The sequence below is a fragment of the Zygotorulaspora mrakii genome, chromosome 5 (genome assembly GCF_013402915.1).
Source record: "Zygotorulaspora mrakii chromosome 5, complete sequence".
Lineage (NCBI taxonomy): Eukaryota > Fungi > Ascomycota > Saccharomycetes > Saccharomycetales > Saccharomycetaceae > Zygotorulaspora > Zygotorulaspora mrakii.
Window position 1 is genome coordinate 1160989 of NC_050723.1, and position 18713 is coordinate 1179701.

At 40.3% G+C, this 18713-nt stretch overlaps 6 protein-coding genes and 2 non-coding genes across 8 annotated transcripts; 4 read left to right on the forward strand and 4 right to left on the reverse strand.

Moving 5' to 3' along the window:
- Nucleotides 1-128: 128 nt before the first annotated feature.
- NPR3 (Npr3p) lies at nucleotides 129-3020 on the reverse strand (the record flags this gene model as incomplete). The annotated part of the gene is made up of 1 exon (XM_037289308.1): nucleotides 129-3020. One exon carries the CDS (start codon nucleotides 3018-3020, stop codon nucleotides 129-131), a length of 2892 nt encoding a protein of 963 aa, XP_037145203.1.
- A 2239-nt stretch (nucleotides 3021-5259) lies between these two features.
- On the forward strand, nucleotides 5260-5331 carry HG535_0Etrna3H. The gene has a single exon. It is a non-coding gene; the product is annotated as a tRNA-His (tRNA).
- A 1057-nt stretch (nucleotides 5332-6388) lies between these two features.
- Nucleotides 6389-6497, forward strand: HG535_0Etrna5P. The gene is made up of 2 exons: nucleotides 6389-6425; nucleotides 6461-6497. It is a non-coding gene; the product is annotated as a tRNA-Pro (tRNA).
- Nucleotides 6498-7069: 572 nt separating this feature from the next.
- Nucleotides 7070-8995, reverse strand: SSA2 (Hsp70 family chaperone SSA2; the record flags this gene model as incomplete). The annotated part of the gene is made up of 1 exon (XM_037289309.1): nucleotides 7070-8995. The coding sequence occupies one exon, from the start codon at nucleotides 8993-8995 to the stop codon at nucleotides 7070-7072; it is 1926 nt and encodes a 641-aa protein (XP_037145204.1).
- A 746-nt stretch (nucleotides 8996-9741) lies between these two features.
- POM33 (nucleoporin POM33) lies at nucleotides 9742-10563 on the reverse strand (the record flags this gene model as incomplete). Its single annotated transcript, XM_037289310.1, has 1 exon — nucleotides 9742-10563. The coding sequence occupies one exon, from the start codon at nucleotides 10561-10563 to the stop codon at nucleotides 9742-9744; it is 822 nt and encodes a 273-aa protein (XP_037145205.1).
- Nucleotides 10564-10757: 194 nt separating this feature from the next.
- On the reverse strand, nucleotides 10758-12029 carry HIF1 (Hif1p; the record flags this gene model as incomplete). Its single annotated transcript, XM_037289311.1, has 1 exon — nucleotides 10758-12029. The coding sequence occupies one exon, from the start codon at nucleotides 12027-12029 to the stop codon at nucleotides 10758-10760; it is 1272 nt and encodes a 423-aa protein (XP_037145206.1).
- Nucleotides 12030-13112: 1083 nt separating this feature from the next.
- On the forward strand, nucleotides 13113-14714 carry CDC3 (septin CDC3; the record flags this gene model as incomplete). The annotated part of the gene is made up of 1 exon (XM_037289312.1): nucleotides 13113-14714. One exon carries the CDS (start codon nucleotides 13113-13115, stop codon nucleotides 14712-14714), a length of 1602 nt encoding a protein of 533 aa, XP_037145207.1.
- A 303-nt stretch (nucleotides 14715-15017) lies between these two features.
- HG535_0E05650 (heavy metal translocating P-type ATPase) lies at nucleotides 15018-18713 on the forward strand (the record flags this gene model as incomplete). The annotated part of the gene is made up of 1 exon (XM_037289313.1): nucleotides 15018-18713. The coding sequence occupies one exon, from the start codon at nucleotides 15018-15020 to the stop codon at nucleotides 18711-18713; it is 3696 nt and encodes a 1231-aa protein (XP_037145208.1).

Here is an 18713-nt window from a genome sequence, read left to right on the forward strand (position 1 = left end):
AGTGGCGCTGTTTTTGGAGTGCCTGTTTTGTACCCACTTTTTTCTTCAACAGTACCAGAAAAATAAATTCTATTTTCTAAAATATTTACTGTCCTCGTACTAAAACTGTTTTTATTTGACTGACCTAACTACCAATGGTGAAATTCTATTAAATATTTATCCAAAGAAACGATTACTTTTTTTAATTCGTGCCTAGAGATGCCCTCTCGAATCATAATCGATTCCATTGGTGTTCTACCATTAAAGTACTTGAAAACTTTGTTGAAGACTATTCTCACGTCTGATGGCTGGTCTTGAACACATTTGATTATCCATCTTTTCTCAACGGCTGTGGCCCTTTCTGGTTCTAATATAATTGTATAATCTCTCTCCATATTCAAATCATCATACCCATAATCGGTTTCCTCTTCCTCTTCACTTTGATAATTCAATGAGGTTACTCCTTGAAAGGTTTTAAGGGCATCTGCTCCAGAGACGCTATTATCACGACCTTTCGAAACATTATCTACCACCGCATGATCGCGTTTTGTATTGCTTTGAAAGAGAATTGGTGCTTCTTTTTCCATATCCTCTTCAACAGCCATTTTAATCTGCTTGTCGACTCTTATACATACAAACGTTAATAATTGAGTCACATAACCATATCTTATCAACCAAACCAATGCCTTCAAGTAAATTGGCTTATGATCTTTTGAAGGTATTATTGTTCCGAATGTTCTTGGTTTTCCATTTGACAAGAGGTTCAGAAAAGATGGCAAAGAAGGTAAGGAAGGGAATTTTCTACTGAAAATTTCCTGGTTTTGATAAATCAATGGTTTATCATTGAGTACTGAATAGCTAACAGTTGACGTAAAATCATTTTTTGAGTATCCTTTTATTGGTGCCAATGGTGAGACAATGTATGTTCCCTTAGAGCTGACCGGAATTATAACTCTGGCATGTCTCTGATAAATTAAATGCAACGCACAGGAGCGCAACATGCTTGTTTCGAAAGAACTTTGGGAACCAAGGCCTGAATTTTCATTTGTAGTACCTAACAGTCTATTAATAACATGTTGATAAGATCTCAACGGCACTGAGGGTTGAACATGCTTTATTAAATGTGTTAAAATTACATTACCTATGTCATCTTCCGACGACAAGGTTTCCAGGTCCCCTATTATATTGGCAGGTTCGTCCAGCAAGATCAATGCATAGTTTAGTAAATCATCGCTGTCATCTTGTTCTTCTTTCTCAAATAATCCATCATTCTCATTTTCTCTAGACGACGATGCCTCAATGAATTTACTGTTTAAAATTGAAGTTAAATAAGATCCTCGCAGCACAGGATCGAGTTTGATATTGGGCAAAACGCGAAATTCACTTTGAATTGGAATCTGCAAAGAGATGACTTTATCATCTCCAATCTCTAAACAAGCCATTTCATCCTTTTGAATCTTTTCCACACAAGTAGTTAAAGCTCTGGCTAAAGAAGACTTGGCCAAAATTCTCTGATATAAATATTTGGCTCTTTGTGCTGGACCACTGATAGCCTTGTATGTCTTTGAAAATTTCACAACGTTATCCCTTTCCTTCAAAATTATATTACACTGCGTCGAAACGTATTTGGATTTAGCTTCTGCATATCTTAAAAAAAGAGATAACCTTGCAACAACGTAATGAAACATGTCATCTACTCTTTCATTATATTCTACAAGTGGTGGATTCATAATAAAACAAACATGGAACATATCCATATTTTTTTCGAGATCATCTTTAATGAAGTCAGAACTATCCTTCAAATGACTGGTCTGTTTATCAGTTGTCTTCTCATTTGACTCTTCCACTTCTTCTTGTACTTTTTGAACAGGTTTCTTCGTATTGTGTCCCATATGTTTATCTCGTTCTTTTGATGAATGCGAATGTGTTCGACTGTCTTTTGCACTCATGCTACCAGATCTTTTTGATCTGTTGCTGCTGCGTCTCTTTTTTTTAGACTTTCTCCAATTTCCGTCAGCATCCACATGTATCGGGAGACCTAAAAAGCAGAATTGGTCTATAGTGAACTCGAATCGCGTATTACACATCGATCTTTCAGGACTACAAAATTCCGCTACAAGTTCAATTTCAAAACCAAATATTTTTCTTGTATCAACAAAAAAATCATTGTCAAAGTATTGCTCATCCATGTATATTTCTCCACTATCTAACATTGCAAGTAGCTCCAAATCATCCTCGGATTGTTCTTCCACATCTACATCCTTCAAAGCAGCTAAACTTGTTGATATTTTAGAAGCGCGCGACTCTCTTCGGTTCTGTGTATCTTTGCTGAATATATCTAAAAGTCTTGCAGCGCTTATTTGCGAGCTTTTTGATCGTAGCATTCTAGAATTTTGAGAGACTCGAGAATTGACACTGTTGCCAATCGTACCAGGAATATGAAACTCAAAATTAATGCGATCATCATTGGTATTTTCAACATGAGTATTATTTGAGCTAATGTTATGATCACTAAGTGAGTCTGAAGAAGAGGACGAAAGACTTGAGCAATCCGCATAATCTGTAGATATTTCACTATCGCTCAGACCTGAAGATTCTGACTCTGAACTTTGCTCCTGCCCACTCTGGTTTTCTTCTAGGTGATCTCGAATCATTGACTCTCTATTTTGAAGGCTAGATGATAGCGGGCTTTCAACATTGGGGCTGCTGTTGCCTCCGTCACCAATAGTTCTATTGTCATTAGATCTAAGAGATTGACCTGTTAAAGTTGCCACAATGCTACCATTTCTCTTATCGATCTCTTCGGTAACTCCATTCGTTAACCTGTCGTCAAGTGTTGCAGATTTCTGGTTCCTTTGACGCTGCCTCTCTGAGATATGTTCCACGGTAGCAGGCGGGTAGTGATAGACAACTTGTGGTCCGGAATGTGTTGAAATAGTCAATTGGATGCCTAGAAGACGCGAATTAGGCAGGTGTGGGCTCATTTTTTGGCGCTTCAACGGTTTATTATTTCCACATACTATCCTTTTTTTTGATAACATCTTTTAGTGTTGTTTGTCAAAAAAATGTGCAACCGTTCTTGAATTGAAAACAAAATGCTGTAGAAGAAAAAGAGGTAGTACAAATCATGTATCATTGGTAGGTGCTATAATTGTGGATGCTAGCTCGATATAGGAATAATAGGAGATTACACATCTTTTGACAAGGGATATCGCTCATATTTGTGTTTCAATCTCATTGAAATAACTATTCCAACTCCTCTCCCCTAAGGAACGACTATGAATGAATAAAAACGATAGCATATGCATCTATGATGCACAACAAGAACTTAATGCACATTTTGACAAATTGAAAGTAATTTTCATATCGAATGCGACTGCATGCGACCGAAGAATTGGAAAAAATCACAGTAGCTAAGTAGCTCATGATTTAGCCATTGAAATAATAAGTAGTGCACCAGACACAATCCAAGACTTGCACCTGATGAAATCTTTCGAGTGGAAGCCTCAAAACGATGAAATTTAATGAGAAAATTAATCATTTGAAGTTTGTTGATAGACATTTGATTGCACATCAAAAATGATACTATGGTATCAAGTTAGAGTGACACAATTTCTTGGTTCCATATCTTGAAATAATAAAAGTTATTTTATTTTTGGAATGAATGGAAGTTGCCGATTTAAAAGAGTTTTCGCATTATGCCAAACGAAGAACGCCTATTGAACCTTAAACGGGATGAGGTGTAAACAACTTTCTCCCTTACCAAATCGTAGTTCATGGTCACGTTTCGTCCCAAATTGTCAGTTGATAACTCTCTTGAATCAGCCGTTGCTCTGCTAGGTCTTCATCTGGCTTGATTTGAGTAATATAATGATACATTTGGACTTTTTATCGTCCTAGAACTCAATGCGCTCATAATTTAAGCTTATCTCGACTTCAGTGTATAGAGCCGCTATCCATAGGTCTTTGATCGCAAACAGTTATTTGTTACAATACCCGGTTCTTGATTAAAACCTTAACGCCTAGCATACCCTAGTTTCTACAATTGTGGTGTGGGCATAGACCCCTGTTAACTGTTCGAATGTAATTGACTCGCGATCCTGTCTTTAGTGAACTAGACGATACAGTGAAACATTCTGGAGCCCGGTAGTTGCCTGATTTGGCCGCCTCCCCATAATGGCCTTCTCGGCGACTGGATACGTGATATTCGATTCCAGATCCTATAACTGCGCTTTGCTGGAACACTCCCCCAGTTATGACAGTCAAATGAGTAATGATTCAGTCAATGATGTCTCTATCGCCCCATGATATCAGATGTTGTGAATAGGTGGCGATTTATGCCAGGCAAACTTCGCTGGCCACATCTTGTTCCCTCGAACAATTCATCCATCGCGTGGTATCCTATATGACCCGACTGTTGTTGATTGCAAGAAGGAACTGATTTATTTCAAAATAGTAGATGTTGAAATTTGTCAATGATATATTACCTAGACAGCCAGCTAATGTAATTATATTCAAGGTGCTGTTATAAAGCTCGGCCCGCGTGGATGGCGCAAAAGGTCCATGTAATTCCAGTTTCTCAATACAACCTCTATTGATTAGTTCAGAAGGCATACAGAATGCTCTACTCGTGGATGTTAAAGAGTGTAGGAGACCGAGCAATCTGATAAGGCTGCCCATAATGTACCTTTTTTAATTGGACAGCAGAATTTTTGTCAGAATGTTAAACAATGCATTTTTATGGTATTCTATCAATGGTAAAATGCGACTGTTAGAGCGGGAATATAACATGAACATTATTCACTAGTAGCCTGTGATACGTCTTCAGTCACATGCCGTATGTCTCGTAGCTGTAGAAAGTGCAATTTTCAATTGGGCGTATACTGAATGTACTGTCCTTTCTCGCTCGAGGGATGGTGAAAATTTTTACCTGCGATAATGCATGCTGTTATGACTCGATGCTGTGCAGTTTGGTAGGATATAAAGAAGACTTTATAAATCGTTCGCTTTTTAGGTTACACTACAAAGAAGAGGGAGGAAGTTTCCAGACACAGTTACTACATAAACTTGAAGTCACGAACTTAGCGTAAGAAGTTGTATACTACAGTCTCAGTGTTTTAATGCCTTGTTAGTTTCCATATATCAGTTTAACTATGAATAATATCGCGAAGTCCGAAAATAACCCACTCTCAAATAAATTACAACATATTAGGCAAGGGTGGGTAAATATGTACATTTGTATATATAAACCTCCATCAACCTTCCCTTTAACAATTACAAGCCATCCTAGTATAGTGGTTAGTACACATCGTTGTGGCCGATGAAACCCAGGTTCGATTCCAGGGGATGGCATTTGTTTTTTTAGATTTTCCACACATTTATTTTTTTGGAGAGACATTATGCAGGATATAACAATTCTAACTTTGAACTATAGATAACCAGCGCCATTTATTCACTATCCAGTCATTCGAGCTTTTTTTTTGCCGTATCTCCTCAGTTCTATAGTATGTCGTACCACAGTTTATAAAGGATATTGAGATGAGCTACATCAAGTATTGTTGAAATATAAATCGATATTGTAAGATATATTAAAGATATTTAGAAAGAATGTTTTCTTCGGCGTTGTCGATAGTAACTTGGTTTGACATTGATAATAATGCTATGATATTCAATTATAGAGGTATATAATTCCTTGGTTTTCTATATCACGGATTGAAATAAAACTAATTGAACTTGGATTAGTATCTGGAAAATACGTCAGTATTTATACCTAGCATTTCGCACCTATTGAACCATAAGAGAGGACGATGAGTGAAGAATTTTCATCGTCATCACACCATTTCTAGTCCGGGTGAATCCACAGTACAACTGTAATTTCGTGTTCATTCCATAAACCCCTTCGTAGTCAGATATCGGATGATAATCTATCGCGAGACGTTTACAACTCAGGAGTCTGACTACGAAGGAGTTTATGGAATGAACACGAAATAACAGTTGTACTGTGGATTCTATGGGATTAGAAATGGTGTGATGACAAGTTCAATTAGTTTTATCTCAATTCATGATATAGGAAACCAAGGAATTATATATCTCTATAATTGAATATCATAGCATTATCATCAATGTCAAACCAAGTTACTATCGACAACGCCGAAGAAAACATTCTTTCTAAATAATTTCAACAGAAATAAGTCTTCTGCTTATCTCACAATGTCAACCAAATTTCAAGGATTATCAATATGTAGCCAAAGTATTACCGCCAACTCCGTCCGATAAGGAAAATCAACCATTTTAAAATCTGATAAGTACATACTGAGGTGTATCATGAAGTACACGTGATGTACTGGCTCAAGACCACCGTATGTAGATAATATTCACAATTAGTTTTTGGTAGATTCAACAATAATTAGGGCGTGTGGTCTAGTGGTATGATTCTCGCTTTGGGCGAATCTTCAGAACACTGAAGATTAACATATCAAGCATGCGAGAGGCCCTGGGTTCAATTCCCAGCTCGCCCCAATTAATTTTTTAATTTTTTCACTGCTCTTCTCGCTTTGATCAGCGAGCGGTTTTCACACAGGAGATGAAGAGAACAATGTCAATTCTGAGTATACAAGGCGAAGGGAACTCGTGAAGTCTGACTCATGATGGAAAGGAATCGACAACTTTTTGCTTGGCAGCAGTTGTTGTGTGAATTTTTAATAGTTGGAATTTAAATTCTTCAGAGACTCATGGTAAGAGCCCCCCATGGTAAGAGCCCCCCATGGTATGGTTGACTTCCGATTGAGCTCCCGAGCTCTTTGTAGCATTCCGCCAAACTGCTATGGGTAACTTCAGTAATGCGGTGAGAAGAACCATGAAACTAAGTAGTATTTCAATTAAATGATTCTTCTTATTGCTGTATCCATATGCTAAAGGCCGCTCGCGCGACGATTTGAAGCTATAATGTGTTTGCTAACTAAGACGGCCTTTGTAAATAAAGGAACAAAAGTAAGTATTTTTCTTATTCACTTTGTTTATATATATATTGTACAGTGTTTGTAAATAATCGTAACGTTAGAGAAGAAATCATAAATGTCTATCAAACTGTTTAATCAACTTCTTCAACAGTTGGACCTTCTGGTTCAGGAGCAGAGGCACCCGCGCCTGGGAAACCACCAGGAGCACCACCGGCAGCACCAGGAGCACCACCAGCTTGGTACAGTTTGGTCATAATTGGATTAGCAATATCTTGAAGTTCCTTCAATTGATCATCAAATTCCTCCTTTGTAGCGGTTTGATTACTGTCTAACCATTGAATGGTTTCTTCAGCCTTCTTGGTGACAGTTTCTTTGTCAGCTTCTTCTAATTTGTCACCAGCTTCAGAGATAGAGCTCTTCAAAGAGTAAGCAATAGATTCCAATTGGTTCTTAGATGCAATTCTGCCAGCTTCCTTTTCATCCTCTTCCTTGAATTTTTCAGCCTCAGCGACCATCTTTTCAATTTCTTCCTTAGATAATCTACCCTTATCGTTAGTGATAGTGATCTTGTTCGATTTACCAGTACCCTTTTCAACAGCAGAAACGTTTAGAATACCATTGGAGTCAACATCGAAAGTGACTTCGATTTGTGGGACACCTCTTGGTGCTGGTGGAATACCACTCAATTCGAATTTACCTAATAGGTTGTTGTCCTTTGTTCTAGCTCTTTCACCTTCAAAGACTTGAATCAAGACACCTGGTTGGTTGTCAGCGTAAGTAGAGAAAGTTTCAGACTTCTTTGTTGGGATAGTTGAGTTTCTTGGAATCAATTTAGTCATGACACCACCAGCGGTTTCAATACCTAGAGATAATGGAGCAACATCCAATAGCAATAGATCTTGAGTCTTGGAAGACTGGTCACCAGTCAAGATGGCAGCTTGGACAGCAGCACCGTAAGCAACGGCTTCATCTGGGTTAATAGATCTGTTTGGTTCCTTACCATTGAAGTAGTCAGTGACCAATTTTTGAACCTTTGGAATTCTGGTAGAACCACCAACCAAGACAATTTCATGAACTTGAGATTTGTCCAATTTAGCGTCTCTCAAAACCTTTTCAACTGGATCCAAAGTAGATCTGAATAGATCAGCACACAACTCCTCGAATCTAGCTCTGGTAATGGAAGTGTAGAAGTCAATACCTTCGTACAAGGAATCAATTTCGACAGAGGTCTGAGCAGAAGAAGATAGAGTTCTCTTTGCTCTTTCACAAGCAGTTCTTAATCTTCTCAAAGCTCTTTGGTTGGAGGTTAGATCTTTCTTGTTCTTTCTCTTGAATTCATTGGCTAAGTGAGTGACCAATCTGTTGTCGAAATCTTCACCACCCAAGTGAGTGTCACCAGCGGTAGCTTTGACTTCGAAGATACCATCTTCAATGGTCAACAAGGAGACATCGAAGGTACCACCACCTAAATCGAAAATTAAAACATTTTCTTCACCACCTTTCTTGTCTAGACCGTAAGCAATGGCAGCAGCAGTTGGTTCGTTAATGATACGTAGAACGTTCAAACCAGAAATGGTACCGGCATCCTTTGTAGCTTGTCTTTGAGAATCGTTGAAGTAAGCTGGAACAGTGACGACGGCATCGTTAACCTTAGTACCCAAGTAACCTTCTGCGGTTTCCTTCATCTTACCCAAGATCATGGAAGAAATTTGTTCTGGAGTGAATTTTTTGGTTTCACCTTTGAATTCAACTTCAACTTGTGGCTTACCTTCGACATCAACAATCTTGAATGGAAAGTGCTTCATGTCACCTTGAACTTCAGGGTCACTGAAGTTTCTACCAATCAAACGCTTAGCATCGAAAACAGTGTTAGATGGGTTCATGGCAGCTTGGTTCTTAGCAGCATCACCAATCAATCTTTCAGTATCAGTGAACGCAACGAAAGATGGAGTGGTTCTGTTACCTTGATCGTTCGCAATAATTTCGACACGATCGTTGGAGAAGTGTGCAACACAAGAGTACGTAGTACCCAAGTCAATACCAACAGCCTTGGACATTCTAAATTGTTTTTTTTTCTATTTTATCCTTTTAGAAGAAAATCAATATGGACAATTCCAATTGTTTTTCTTTCTCTGTCTGTAGAATTTCTAGGAGAGCAAGTAGAGAGAGAACAATTGTCAACATCATGAACTTTTGACCGGAACACTCCTTTTATATAATTTTAGAATCTGCTGAACCAATCTCCCGTTGTCGTTCACTTCGCCTTTCCCCAAATTGCGACCATTGATCGAACATTCTAGAAATACTATTCAACTTTGTCCCCGTCCCCCGTTCCCTGCAACTTTCGCACGACTGTTCTCGCAGATCCGTCATATTTGACAAAGATCAACTCGCTCAGCGTCGTCTCCGGAATCCAATAGAAGCTACTTGGACATTCGATCAGATTCGATTATCTGCCGGACACATGTTTTTGTTTAGTTTTTATCATTTTAGGTTCGTCTGTTGCCTTCGGCACCGGACAAGCGGTTTTTTCTTGCAATGGAAAGTTTCAGAACATTTCGTCATAGCTCGAAGAATCCTCGAGAAACTGCCTATTCTCGCATTTCGGCGAGATAGCAAGCGTGCTAGCCGCCGAAAATACTGAACTGCCATGTGCTGCCGCAGCATTGTCATTGCGCGATTGGCCTTTTGGTTGAAGTCTTACAGATCCTACCGGCACAAACAGGACCAAAGACGTGAAAAAAAACTCAGATTGTTGCCAATGGGCTTGTGGCCAAGTTACATAGGATTCATACTATATACCTTACTCAGCTTTAGATGCGTGCGCAGACTGGGGAGGAACAGGCGACTTGGCGAGACGGAACTCGGAGAGCCGGATCAACAGACTTTTGGATTTATTGTAGGCCTTTTTGAGCGGAATCGGGATGGATGGGTGACTCATGATGCCGTCAAGTCTGACTCTCCATTGCGCAAATGCAGACTTCATGTACTTCGAGTTCTCGAATCTGAACTTGATGAACGTGGAATAGGATGCAAATAGCACCAGCGATCTTGGATACCAGAATATCACCCTCAGCAACAAACAAGCTAGGATGCCCAACTCTGCGCTTCCGACCCAGTACATACATCTCTCGTTGTAACTACGAACGGTGTTGTCAATGAACAACACCATCTTGCTGTTTGATGCATTCAAATTGAATACCTCCGGTAGGAGGATGCTTTTCACGTAGATCAAAACATGGAACACTGAAAACATCATATAGGGAACTAATGAAAGCGTAAACTGTGGGGTAAACGTCCACACGATTGCCATCAAAAAGTATAAGACGTCTCCATTTTGAAGAAGCGATGCTGGCGTAATAGTCCTTGCAGCTGAACCAGAACTGGTTCCTGCAGCTGGCCCAGACTTGATAAAATAGTGCTGGTAGGTGATAATACCGAAAGATTCTAAAACACCAAAATAAGCTAACCTATACAAAAGGGGTCTAAAAGACGTTAAGCATAGCAACGACGAAAACAGTGTGATTGCATGTCCAACAAACCATGCAAATTGTAGAGTCTTAGCTAACTCCATTAATCTCTTGATGGGTGTCCCTGGCATATTGGTGGTTGGTTTAGGTGGCATATCGTGACTAGATAGTTATTCGCTTTTCAGGTTTTTTCCTTATCCTTCTGTATGCGTCCCTTTCTTTGTTCCGAAAAATCATTATTGTCTTAAGTATTCTTTTTTTCCAATAACTGCTTCGCATCAAGCAAGAAAATACATTTTAGCAAACGGGTTTCTGGCAAAAAATAAGTCATTAAATACTATGAAACTGCCTATTTACGTACTTTCTTCTTTTTCACCATATTGGATAGATCGTTTACTTTGCTTCTTTGATTTTGACTCATAGCTTGTTGTAAGAGCACTTCCATCATTGATGATTGCGTTAATATCTTTTCCTTGATATTGATTTTACCTTTGTCCAATATTTCCAAATCCTCATTTAATCTCTCTATTCTTTGTTCATCTTCTTCTATATTGATAGATTCGCCTGAATCAAGCCTTTTCTGAATTAATTCTAAAATTTGCTTTATATAACTCTTCTGTTTTTCCTTTGTTACATCCTTATTGTTTGAATCAAGCCATCTTAGAGATTCCGCCATTTTAAGGTAAATATTTATAATTTCTTCGTTATTTTCAATCGAAGTTGCATCCCTATAATATCGTATTGCCTCTTCGTAATCGCTTATTGACTGAGCAAAATCTTCCAATTCTTGATCAATATCTCCCAGGAGATCATGAATTTCCACCAGTTTAAGTTGAGTCTCTTTATTGAGTTTCTGCTTATTGACTGATGCTGATGATGACGGGGATGACGACGATGACGATAATAATGAATTTGATGAATTTGTTGTGTTTGATGAATTTGATGACGTTGATGCAGATGTTGTTTTAGATATTGATGCAGATATGGGGGATGCAGGAGAAATGAGCGATGCCGGTGATTCGATGTACATGATACGTGCACGGAATAGCAATTCAATTGCATTCTCGAATACGTCACCTTTCAAATAATCTTGAACTCTGTTTGCATTTGTGAAGTCCGATGATCCCTGAACCGTGTTCAGTTCCTCCTGCTCGTCCTCATCTCCGTTACCCTCTGAATTTCTTTGCTGGCCCTCATTGTCCGAAAGCGATTCCTCCTCTACCTCTTCCTCCTCATGATCAAACTGGAAGAATTTCTGATTGAGCGCAAGCTTTTTGGCATTTAGTTCATTCTCACTTCCAGATTCAAAAGCATCATCATCATCATCATCAGAAGCGTCGGCATCCTCAACATCAACGTCTTCTTCCTCACTATCACGATCATCCTCCTCATCCTGACCGCCGCCAAACATGTCATTTTTCTGTAGCCCTAATTGGTAGAGACACTTGGCTAGCAAAACACAGTGGGCTGGATTCGAAGAATCCAGCTTCACCAGTTCTGCGTAGCATCCGGTAGCTTTCGTGAAGTCACCGTTCGCCGTATACTTGGAGCCGCTAATGATAAGGCCATTGATCTGCCGTTGCAATTCTGTTGGATCGATCGAATCGCCAGGATCACTCATTACCGGCAACAATTCTAAACAACCAATCAGTACCAGCCCCAGTCGATCCAATACCCGCTTGTTAACTTCAATTGTACAGGAGTGAGTGGCAAGATCTGATGAAAAATTTTCTGCTTATATTCTCACTGTTTACTATACTCAAGTCAAATCAAATCAATAGACCAGATCAATATCAGATCAAAGATGAGTTAAAGAAGGGAAAAAAAAAAAATCCAAGAAAAAAAGAACAGCCCGCGTGCAGAGTGATGCGAAACACCTAAATCGAAGAAAGAAAAAAAGTGCCCACGCCCATCAAAATATGCCTGGAGAGACGGCGTTAAAGCCACTCTTGCAACTCATGCTGAATAATGCTGAATAATGCCTAACAATCTGTAGCACTGCTGAGTACCATAGTCCGCACAGCTTACTTTTTCAACCATTCGGACCCACTAAGTGATCGGCCACTACGCCACGCACTCGCAAATCGTTGTGTCACAGGATCACCCGAGACCAATCGCCAATTATTTGTGGCGGCTGTCGCAGGCAGATCGCGCTGTATGACCGTCGATTTCCGGCCAGAAGCCGCCTGTGCCGAGGAATGCTAATCAGCAACGAAAAGGTACTTTATTCTTTTTTCTGCCTGATCAGCAAAAGGCGCTCATTGTTATGCGCATTGTTTTCCCGTCACGCCAAAAAAGAAGCGTGGTTTGACGCCCTTGGAGGTTGACGCGTCGCGCGTGAAGGGGGTGCGGCGTGGAGAGCAGCAGGATCCTGCGCTGGAGGGAGGGGCGTTCGGCAGGGAGCAGCATGGCAGCAGAGTGGCAGCAGACTACTAACGCCAGATCCGTGCAAGGCATGTTACCCGGCGCAACGCGTAAACTAGCAAATCAAAGCGAAGCTGGGATGCATCTTGTCACTTTATTTTTCCAGATCTTGCATGGGCGGGTAAGTCGTGAGGAATTCTCTTGTGGGACAAAGACGAGACAATTACCCGATTCGTGACTGGGACGTGTTCTTGAAAGTATCGCTGTTTGTTCAAGAAAGCACAATCTCATTTATTCGTACAGTCTGTGTGATCAACAACGGGTCTTTCAAGGAGCAATAATGCCAGGACAGGGAGATATGGTATCGATCAAGAAGGAGGAATCTGCGAGCGTTATAGCAAATGGAGCAGGGTCTGTAAATGTGCAGTCGAGTTCGAACTCCAATGGAGCTGCAGAGGACTCAACGGCAGAGAACAGCGAGAGCTACCATGAAAGCAACGACGTCCCAGATGGCAATGGGAGCGCCCACGGCAATGGGAATGGTTATGTGAACGGGCACGCGAATGGAAGCGGCAGCGACAGTGCGCGTGTATCCAGCATTGGATCCGGACAAGTGCTTCCAGAACAGCCCGACTTGAAGATCATCCGCCGTGAGATCAACGGATTTGTCGGTTTTGCCAACTTGCCGAAGCAATGGCACAGAAAGTCTATTCGCAGGGGTTTCAGCTTGAATCTGCTTTGTGTCAGTCAAAGGGGTCTCGGCAAAAGTACATTGATAAACACGCTGTTCAACAGGAACCTGGACGACGGCAGCAAAAACAAGGTGGAGCAGAAATTGGAAGGGCTGAAAATTGAAGGTAGCTCTGAAACGGAAGCTAGCAGGGATGACGAAGAGGCGCAAACAGCTCAGGAATCGGAAAATGTCCGCTCTTCTGTCAAGATCAAAACTCTCTCAACAACAATCGAAGAAAATGGCGTTTCGTTGAAACTGTCTGTCGTGGATACTCCAGGATTCGGTGATGCGATTGATAATTCCGACTCGTGGAGACCTATCGTTGATGAGGTAAACTACAGATTCGATCAGTATTTGGACGCAGAAAACAAAATCAATAGATCTTCGGAGGACGATAACAGAATTCATGCATGCTTGTATTTTATTGAACCAACAGCACATTATTTGAAACCTTTAGACTTGGGATTCTGCAAACAGATTCATGAAAAGTGTAATTTGATTCCTGTTATTGCTAAGTCAGATATTTTAACGGAGGAAGAGATTGCAGTTTTCAAGAGACGAATTAGGAAACAATTGGAAGATGAAAACGTCGTTCTGTTCGAACCACCACAATATGCGTTGGATGACCAAGAAACGATCCATGCTTCAAAATCGCTATATGAAAAGATTCCATTTGCTGTTGTAGGTTCAACCGATAAAGTTGAAAATTCTAAAGGTAGTTTAGTTCGCGGGCGTTCGTATCCATGGGGTATCATAGAAGTCGATAATGCGAGTCATTGTGATTTTGTCTATTTGCGCGATCTATTGATAAGTCAATACTTGGAAGAATTACGTGAGAGAACAAATAGCGTTCTTTATGAAAAGTATAGGTCTGAAAAATTAACAAAGTTGGGAATCAAGCAGGACAACGCAGTCTTCAAAGAATTTGACCCAGAAACAAAACAAAAGGAGGAGAAACAATTACATGAAGCTAAATTAGCTAAACTTGAAGCCGAAATGAAGAGTGTTTTCCACCAGAAAGTTTCTGAAAAGGAGAAAAAATTACAAAAATCCGAAGCTGAATTGTTTGCCAGACATAAAGAAATGAAGGAAAAGTTAAATAAACAATTGAAGGCTCTTGAGGAAAAGAAGCATCAATTGGAGCATTCGTTAAATACCCCGATACCTCAATCTCCAGCGCAGCCAAAGAAAAAAGGGTTCCTGCGCTGATCCTCTTACCTAAATTTTTAATCGTATATCTTAGTTAGATCATATGAAATACATCTCTGTGCATTCATATACCAGAACGATGACATTGCAGGTTGAACGCATCCGGCACTAATTACGCTTGCTGCGGCCATCTTATTTTCTTTTTCACAAGGGAAGCTTAGTTTTTCGACAAGCCGTATTTACAGCAATAAGGTCTCAAACATTTATAAGATGAGCACGGGACGACAGAAAAAGCAAATGTCAATACCCAATATCGCAGTAATACAAGATTTCAAACAATAAATTCAAGAAGTCATTTGTTCAATGAATGCACTCAAGATAGAAATTGGCAATATTCATTGCAAGCAGTGCGAATCGTTCATAAAAGATATACTTTCGAACTTTTTCACTTTTCGAGCTTATCTCAATGATGAGACAGACTTTTCAATAGGCAACGAAATCAAGCATGATTTATCACCAGGGACGAAAGGAATCCTAAATGATGACTCGTTAATGATACTTCGACCCTTTATGAAATTGAAGGCTCCTAATCAGCCTCATAAAATTGAAGCTACAGGCTTCATTGCAGACCTAGATGCAGGCCTTATTACTGTGACCTATGATTCCGAAAGAGAAACAACAGACGTTTCTTCTTTGCTGCGCAAGGTGAAAGATGCACTCGAAAATTCAGGGTTTGACGTTGAAGATGCCTACTTCGTAACAGATGTAGAAAGTGCCAAATCCAGTTACACATCCGGTGATAGCTCCCACCTCCATGAGGAGAGCAGGGATTTATTCCAGTGGCTTCGCACTACTTTTTTCAGTGGGAAAGTTCAGCGAAAAAGATATCGTGCTCATCTTAGTCACTGCCAGTATTGTCAGAATGACAAGTCTGTGGACCAAACGACGGATTCTAACGATGCCTCTAAAAAGGCTCAAAATGACAACACTATCTATCAAAGCACCATTGCAATCAGTGGTATGACATGTGCGAGTTGTTCTCAAACTGTGGAAGCGACAATTAGACAGCATCTACACGAACATGAGAGTGTACACGTTGATTTGCTGAACAATGTAGCCAAAGTGACGACAACGAATAAACAAAGCGTTCAAAAAATCATCTCATCAGTACGCGACTCCGGATATGATGCAAGGTTGATTGACATATTACCCATCACGACAGAATCAAGATTTAAGATCACAGCTGCTATTGGAGGTATCACCTGTGCTGCATGTGCTTCAACAATCAGTAGTGTTACGAAAGAATTGGACTTCGTGGAAGACGTTGCCATTAACGTCGTATCTAAAGTTGGTATCTTCATTTTAGATTCTGAAAAAGCCGAACGAGTGGAAGATTTGAAGGAAGCCATAGAGGATGCTGGTTATGACTTTGAAATAATTGGGAAAATAAAAAGAATTAGTCATGCATCAGCCAAAAGATCTCATAGAACAGTGACTCTGCGCATTGATGGAATGTTTTGCAACCATTGCCCAGAGAGGATCAAAAAAGTACTGAAAAGATTCGGGGGACTTATCATCAATTCCGATATTACTTTGAAACATCCCTATGTCAAGTTCAGTTACGTACCTAACGTAGAAACGGGTGTTACAATAAGAGGGATCATCGACTCAATTTTGAAGGATGTAGCCGATAACTCTGACAATAATTTTAGGATAACCATCGTTAAAGAACTGTCGCTCGAGGAGCATTTGAAAAAAATGGCCAAGAAAAGTACCCGCGAAATTTTGATCAGGCTAACGATCACAACAATTTTCGCAATTCCCACTTTTATATTTGGAGTGGTGGGCATGGCACTTTTAAAGCCCGAAAATAAATTCAGGATGTGGTTAATGATGCCTTTATGGCATGGAAACGCTTCTAGAGTAGTATGGATATTGCTAATTTTGAGTACACCAGTGTATTTTTTCATGGCAGATATTTTCCATAGAAAGGCAATTAAAGAAATTAAAACCCTATGGATTCAGAAAAATAATTGGAGAAGACGTCTTTTCAAGTTCGGGAGCATGAGTTTACTTATGTCACTAGGGACAACCGTAGCCTATTTTGCCAGTATTGCTTTATTAGCTCTTAGCGCAACCCAGCCTTATACCGGTCACAGAGAGACTACATCATATTTTGATTCCGTGGTTTTTCTAACTTTTTTCTTATTGATTGGTAGATTGCTTGAGAGTATTTCTAAAAGTAAGACAGCAGCAGCCATCAATAATCTTGGGTCAATGAAGCAACACTACGCCAGGCTTATCGAGAAGATAGACGGCCAAACTGTTGAGAAGACTATTGATGTACAGTACATAGAAGCTGGCGACTATATCAAAGTCAGTCCTGGAGAATCACCTCCATCAGACTGTATCATAATCGAAGGTAACGCTCAATTCGACGAAAGTGCTTTAACCGGGGAGTCCATCCCTGTTGAACATAAGCCTGGTGAACAAATATTTGCTGGAACCGTTAATGTGGGAAGAAGTAGCGTATTGGGAAAGTTGGTCGCAGTTGAGGGTGACTCTTTGCTAGACCAAATTGTGAACACAGTGCGCGATGGGCAGCTAAAAAGAGCTCCTGTTGAAAAGCTAGCAGATGCTCTAACTGGATATTTTGTTCCTATAATTGTTCTACTCGCAGTAGCAACTTGGACGATATGGCTGGGGTTGGGCTATGGAGGAAAGCTTCCCGAAAGCTACTTAGATGTGGATGTTGGCGGATGGGCAGTTTGGTCCCTCGAATTCGCAATATCGGTCTTTGTTGTGGCTTGCCCATGCGGCATTGGTCTTGCCGCTCCCACTGCAATATTTGTAGGTGCTGGTCTTGCTGCAAAATATGGCATTCTGGCTAAGGGAGGGGGTGCCGCTTTCCAAGATGGTTCGAACGTTTCCGTTGTTTGTTTTGATAAAACTGGAACCTTGACTAAAGGGGGCGCTCCTCAAGTGGCGCATTTTGCTATCCATAATAACCCAAGAGTCAGATCGATTACTCCACAACTAACTCGTGATTTAGAGGCAAATTCTAAGCATCCACTTGCTATAGGAGTAAGAAATTTTATCAATGAGTACTTTGGTGGTGCATTATCCACCAACAAAGTACCAGTCACGGAAGAAGTTCCTGGGCTAGGTATTACGGGTGAAATTGTCTGCTCCCCTGAAGAGTATGGAAAAAGTATTTGGGATGAATTGAAAGCAGCAAAAGTCATACTTGGAAATGAGAGGTTTATGGCTCAAAACAAAGTTCATATGACAACTCATCAATTGCAACTTCTCGACGAGTGGAAGACCGAAGGAAATAGTGTGGTTATTGTAGCTTTGCAATGCCCAGCATTATTCCAGAATTCTAATTTCTTCCCGATTCTTCTCCTTGGTGCCAAAGATGAAGTTAGAGAAGAGGCAAAAGGTGTGATAAAGAGCCTTCAGGAAGAAGGAATCGAGTGCTGGATGATATCAGGCGATAACGAAAAAACTGCTAGATCTATTGCCAACGAATTAGGGATTGATCAGGTGGTTGCTGAGGTATTGCCTGCTGAAAAAGCTGAAAAGGTTCAATGGATACAAACCACATACAAAAAGAATGGGAAGCCTGCTGTTGTGGCAATGGTCGGAGATGGTATTAACGACGCACCTGCAATGTCCAAAGCTGATGTTGGAATTGCTCTGGCTTCTGGCTCTGATTTAGCAGTGATATCATGTGATTTTGTTTTGTTATCCTCGGTACACACACTCAGTTCGTTACTCACATTATTCCAGCTGTCGCGCAAGGTGTTTGGACGAGTCAAATTCAATTTCGGTTGGGCATTGATATACAATTTGGTTGCAGTGCCAATAGCTGCTGGTGTTATTTATCCTTATAAACATTCGCGACTGTCTCCTGTGTGGGCCAGTGCAGCAATGGCCTTGTCCTCTATCTCCGTTATTATCAGTAGTTTAGCTCTGCGCCTCTTCAGACCAAGTAAAGTGTCACTAACTAATCAAGTGCAAAAAATGCAGACTGCTATTGAACATACTTTCAGATAA